The following is a 6,479-nucleotide window of genomic DNA, read 5'->3' on the forward strand; positions in this document are numbered from 1 at the left end:
AGGCTTCCCACGTGCAAAGTCAAAACGGCTAACATCTGTACCGCAGACACGGCCAGAATAATAATGTTAATAATAATAATAATAATAATAATAATAATAATAATAATAATAATAATAATAATAATAATAATAATAGTAATAATAGTAATAATAATAATAATAATAATAATAATAATGATAATAATAATAATAATAATAATAATAATAATAATAATAATAATAATAATAATACATGTAGTAACAATAGTAATAGTGATAAAATAATGATTATAATGATAAAAATGACAGCAATAACAATAATAAGACAAGAATACCCAAACGTATGCAACACTTTATTTATTATTCAAAATACTCGCTTGTTAACGTCAAACGGTTTGTAACTGGCGTTAGGACCAACACCCTGTTGCACGGACGAGCGTAGACCCCTGTAAGGGTCAATGTTCTGACCGCCGGCCAGTCCAGAGGCCACGTTGGAGACCCCCTGGTCGTAGCCCTCCTTGGTGGTGTACTGAGTCTGGCTGGAGTCGGAGTTCTTGTTGTTGTAGTTGACGTTGTCGTTGTAGCCGTCGGTTACATCGAAGTTTTTCCCTGGCACAGGTAAGATAAGATGAGATAAGATAAGATAAGATAAGACAAGACAAGATAAGATAAGATAGGATGAGATGAGATAAGATGAGATGAGATGAGATAAGATAAGATAAGATACAGCTTTCTTGTCTAGATTCTGGCACTTTAGTTTGGTGTTTCACCATGTGTTCACAAACACACACACACACACACACACACACACACACACACACACACACATATACACACACACTCACGCACACACATGCAGGCTTACAATCACGTGGATAATATAAATGAGCAGCAATATAAACAGTAATAATGTTAAGCTAGATTATAGTCAATGGTATTCTGATCCATATGAATATTTATACAAGATGATTAAGACGGAAAAATGTTGATCGATGAAGAAATGGTGGTTGCTAGAGTTGGATAGGATATAGAAGAGACACACGTTTTTTGGGTACACAATGAGGATTTTTTTTCGCCACTACCGATTGTGAACAGCCCCCCACACACCCCTCCCCCGCCAAAAAAAAAAGAGAAAATTATAGAAAAAGAGAAATGAATCTATCTATCTATCTATCTATCTATCTATCTATCTATCTATCTATCTATCTATCTATCTATCTATCTATCTATCTATCTATCTATCTATTGTAGATCAAATCCATGAGCCAAAACAACGACTCAATACTTTAAACGTCTAACGTTTATAAAAGACCAAGGAGATCCCGATCGAGGACACGGATGTCAGGTTTGGAAACTGACCATGTCACAGTCCACTCAAGTTCGCTAGTGTACTTTTTACACCAGAGACGAAACAACGCTGGTTTTTGTCGTGTTGTTCTTATTAGGAATCATGTATGAAAGGCAAGAAAATTGTAAGCCTCAAACTGCATACCGGTGATGTTGAAAGATACATCATTGAGAGAGCTTTGAGAAGGTATAAAATAGAAAATTCTCAAAATTTGACTTCAGTGAATTGCTTGTGACAGCGACCATGTGCGCCCACCAAGCACAAGAAAGGACTCCATGGAAAATGAGACTAATCGTGGCTCTGTAAGTCTCGAATGATGACGAGTAATCGTCTCCCTCATTACTGCTGATTTTTTTTTTTCAGTTATGGAACTTATTGCATTCAGAATATGATGGTCTGTTTAATTTTTTTTCTTCTAAAATACGCCTCCATCTGCCCAATTTAGATCACTTAGGGGGCGGGCTTCCGACACTGCCTGTCAGGGCCAGCCCGGGTTAAGAGGGATACATGACTGTATAACCTCGCAGCAGTAAAACCGAGATATTCGAATTTAAAAAAAATAAATGTCCCGACTCGGGTCTCCTGCGTGCGACAGTGGAGCGCCTAACCGCTTCACCTCAGCCACCGGTATGAAGGTATGTGGACTCGTTCATAAAAAAAAAAAAATGTTGTTGGCATCCTCAAAGTAAGCTTGCAGTTCTTTAAGCTCATTGATAGGTCGTGTACCGCTTATTTTTTCAAGTGTCTTTTATTCCTCGCATGCTTCTCTTTTTTCTTCCCATCCTAATTATTAGGAAAGTAGAGTATTTTGTGCTGATAGATAATGGAGATAAAAATCTTCAGCCTTTTATCTTTTCATAAAAGTATTACAATTATAATCATTGTCAATATACTAGAGACAAGACTAGTTTTTGTAGCGTAATTTATAGGAAAACAATAGGCTTGTTGAAGTTTAGACATTCTAATTCTGTTATCACAGAAATGAAGTTTGCGTTTTGGTTGTTGGCTTTTAAAAAACCCACAACAAAAACAACCTAAACATCTTGAGCACTATGTTTAGTTTTTACAAGTTATGGCCCTTTGCTGTTTATCGCCTGTGAGTTGTGAACAATGAAAATAAGAGAAGTGCGCCAGGCAGAACATTTATTTGCGTTCATACGGTAGGCTTCTCCTATTTTCGTTGTCCACATCTCACCAACAAAACTATTGACCACCTGTTTAACAGTTGGGCGATATTGGGCTATAGTGGTCTTTTTTGACAAAATAATAATATGTCTCCTTGGTCGACAGCTGTAGTATGTAGCATGCGGAGGGGGGTAATACCAGCCCCTAATCAGCTTACTGCGCTTGTATACTTTGAACTATGCCTTAACCTTACGTTTCATTCATTTCTTTGTTTGAGCAAAGAGAAGCACATCGACACAATAATAAAATTGTCATTTCGTACTGGAAAAAGGTAAGACAAGACAGACAGAAACAACAGAGGGAAAGTAAAGAAGTAAAACCTGCCAGTGCCATCCTCCAAACACCCGCTTTACGTTTCTTTTCAAAAGATTGAAATGGGGAGGATTTAAATTACTTTTTAATAAATATTTCTGTTTTTTTGTTTTAGAAACAGTTATTTAAACCCAGCAGTGTATGACTGATCAGGCGTCATAAAAACAAACAATGCAAATTCGAAGGGCACGTATCTGACATTAACTGAATGTTCTGGTCTCCATTTAGTTATATACCCTACTTGACGTCGATGTACATCATTCAGATAGCGATATGATATTCCAAACCTCGAGGACACCAAAGGGAGTGGAAGAAAGTTGTAAGACAAACTACTCCTCTTCCTATAGGGTAAAACAAACAAACAAACAAACAAACAGAAGTACCCCTTTTCCTAGTCTTCGTCAACTAAAACACGTCTTCCGCTTTTACCTCAATACTGATCTTCTGACTGCTGTCACACTCTCACCTTTACATCCTTCCCCCATTCATCTTTCTCCTTTTCTTTGGTCTTTCTCTTCTCGTCAGTGTATCTCGTTTCCCTCTTCCTCGTTCTCGCCCCCTCTCCCCAAATACCCACAAGTTCTCATTATGAAAGCTCACTGTTTTCTACTCAGTTTGACTTTTGTTTGGGATGGATGGAGGGGGAGGGGGAGAGTCGAGGCCTTTTCTCTTCCTTCTACAAGAGATACCTGGACTTCAATCCCAAAACGTTGTCTCTTACATAGCTTACTTTGAGTTGAATGTGGGGACAAAACAAGAAAAGCCAACATAAAGGAAAAGCACATCGACCTTTTTATAACCAACGTCCACGCCACCTTTAAGAGGCAAGCGAAAATTCTTGAACCTCCCATCCTTCAGGTACAATGTATTTCCAAGCACAGCTTAGAATAGCACATATAACTACACAGCTGATCCCAAATTAAATCACTCGCTTGTTGGTGATATCACCCACCTTTACAAGCGGGGACCGAAACAAAGCCTACCTTGTCTAAAAGCGTTGTTATAACCGTCCGAGTTGCTGAAGGACTTCTTGTCTGCCTTGGTCTGCTGGCGGTCGTAGCCGTCCTGGAAGTCGTGGTGCTGATTGTCGCTATCGCTGTACTGACCGCCGCTGCTGCTGCCGGTGTTGTAGCCCAGGTCTTTGGCGTAGCTGTTTCCGTGGCTGTACCCGCCCCCGTTCTTCGTGCTGTCTACCTCCTGGTAGCTCTGGCTCTTCGGGAACCCGCCGGCCGAGCCGCTGTGAGTGTCGCCGAGACTGACGGAGCCACCAGACTTTCCGAGACCGTTCCCGAAGGTGTTAAACTTCCCACCACCCGAGCCCGAGTTCCCGGCGTTGTTGTTGTACTGGCTGGCACCGGTGCTTCCGCCGAATCTACCACTTGAGCCGGTGGCAAAGTTGTCGCCGAACGATTTTGAATAAGACTGGCTTCCACCGTTGGAGTTGTCGTAACCGTTCTTGCTGAGGGTTGACTGGCCCACCCCAAATAGGTTGTTGCCTTTAGTGCCTGCCGCCAGGGTACTTTGTGTTTTAGTAGTGGGGTTGTTGTACTGTGGGAATCCGTTAAAATTATTAAAATCGTTGTTGCCGCCGACTAGATTGAAGGATGTCTGACGATTCTTGTCATAGGGAGTGACACCGAAGTCCTTGTCTCCCAGAAGATCTTTGGATCTGAAGTCATTTACTGATAGACGTTTGTTTGGAGTAAAACCCGTGAACAGAGGGGTCATGCTTTGGGGGGAATTGAACAGACTCGTGTCTCCATATGGTGACTGGGAACCTACTCGTTCTTTAAAGATATCAGGGCCAGGGTTAGAACTGAAACCGCCGAAGTTTGAAGGCGCCGGTTTGGAAAAGACAGATCCTGATGAATCGCCTCCGAAGTTACGAATGAGTCTGTTGCCGCTGTCGCTAGATTTCGAATCATAGTTGTTGTTGAAGGTCTGGCGACCCTGATCAGCAAAGCCTTGTTTTTGCAGGAAATTGTCGCCGCTCTTTGAACCACTTACGAAAGGCGCAGATGTTGCTTTGAGCAGCTGTCCTTGTGCCCTAACGAAGTTACCACCGTCCGCATTCCCTAATGTCGTCTTTTGGAGATTATTGTTTTTCTTCTGGAATTGTTGGCTGCTTCCCAGCGGTGAGCTGTTGATGCCAAATGTGCCCTGATTTCCCTGGAATCCAAACTTTGGTCCAATGCCCATAAAACTATTTCTTAGACCTCCAACGGTGCCTATTCCTTTTGAACCACCGGGGAAGGAGCTAGGGCCTGAACTGATGGCTTTCCCGAACCCTCCGAAGACAGAGTCCACGATCTGGTACTTGTCGTCAGTCGGTATGATGAAGTTGGTTGGGTCGACAAAGTTGTTCTGGGGCACGTAAGAGTTGATGGCGTTGCGTCTGTCAATTTTTGGGTCAGCGATAGCGAAGAGAGAATCTGCAGACCCCAGAGACTTGGGTTCTTTTTTGAAGGTTGTAGGTGGAATGTATCTGTTATCAAGAATTGGCAGAAACCGCTCACGATCAGCACTCTTTTCTTTGGGCAAACTGACGGGCTGGAAGACTCTGTTTTGTTGATAGACATTGTTGCCGGGGTATTGACCGGAGCTGGAACTGGGTAAAAATGCCGGGACTTGTGACTGTTGTGGTTTGAAGCTGTTTGTCTGAAGAGGTTTGAAGACATTTCGGTCCTGAGGGACACCTCGCCCTTGAAGGATGTTCTGTCCCGGTTTGATCTGGTTGGCGAAGACTTTAGCTTGACCTGGATACGGAACAGCTACAGGAACGGCCGCCTTTACAGGCACAACTGGCGCTTGCTTGGCCGGTGGGTTGGCGCCGAAATTGGGAGCTCCAGGGTAGAATGAACCAGCATTTCTGGCGCCCTTGTTGAAGGAACCATATCCAGGGTTATTACCAGGGAGAGGATTACCGTACGCGGCACTGTTGTGTGGACTGCCGAAATTGTTGGCATTGGCATGGCCTGGAAAAGCGTGTAGCTGGGGCCGTGAGAGATCTGCCGAGGCGTGGCAGTGAGCCAGTACAGTGACGAGACAGAGGAGGAACATCTTTTTGTTAGCCTGAAAGAAGATTGTGAAAACATGGCGTAATAATAAAGAAAAGAAACCAAGAAAAATATTTTAAAAATTACATTGAACCTTCATCTTTTTTCAGCTAGGGGAAAGCGTAGAAGAACATTGCTTCCTGATTTTTCTAGCACTGATAACAAAATAACATCCATTTGCCTAACACAAATGCTTTGTGTATCTAGGATTGAAGAAAAACATCACTAAACCGAAATATGTGAACATTGTGCTTTTCTTTTCTCCCCAAATTCCCAGGTATAAGTTGCTACCTTCGGATAGCTATGTGTGAAATATTGTATCGCCGCGGAAAGGGTCCCAGTTTCTCAGAAAATGAGGTGTATTCAAAATGTTTAAGAAAATAGCACGTCCCAAGTCCCCTGTCCATTGGCACAAAAATTATCCCTGAGGAGGCGGGGTGCTTCGACTCTGCCCGTGAGGGCCATTCCTGGCTGTGTAGGATACATCTCGGCGAAAGAATGGATACACTGGAGAAATCATTTTCCTTACAAGAGAAATGAACCAAATAATTGCATGCCGGTTACTCTGAACTTTCTATAATGATTCACCCCCCCCCCCT

General features: G+C 42.5%; 1 protein-coding gene across 1 annotated transcript in view; it reads right to left on the minus strand.

The window, feature by feature from the left end:
* Positions 1-321: 321 nt before the first annotated feature.
* LOC101857482 (uncharacterized protein DDB_G0283357-like) overlaps positions 322-6,479 on the minus strand; it is an 8,236-nt gene continuing 2,078 nt past the window's right edge. Inside the window, exons 2-3 of the mRNA XM_005096888.2 lie at positions 3,808-5,896; positions 322-588 (exon numbers count right to left, since the gene is read on the minus strand). Of these exons, the coding sequence (XP_005096945.2) occupies positions 344-588; positions 3,808-5,896 (2,334 nt within the window). The 3' untranslated portion in view covers positions 322-343. The remainder of the gene's footprint in view (positions 589-3,807; positions 5,897-6,479) is intronic.

The sequence above is a fragment of the Aplysia californica genome, unplaced genomic scaffold (genome assembly GCF_000002075.1).
Source record: "Aplysia californica isolate F4 #8 unplaced genomic scaffold, AplCal3.0 scaffold00140, whole genome shotgun sequence".
In the NCBI taxonomy this organism is placed as follows: Eukaryota; Metazoa; Mollusca; class Gastropoda; order Aplysiida; family Aplysiidae; genus Aplysia; species Aplysia californica.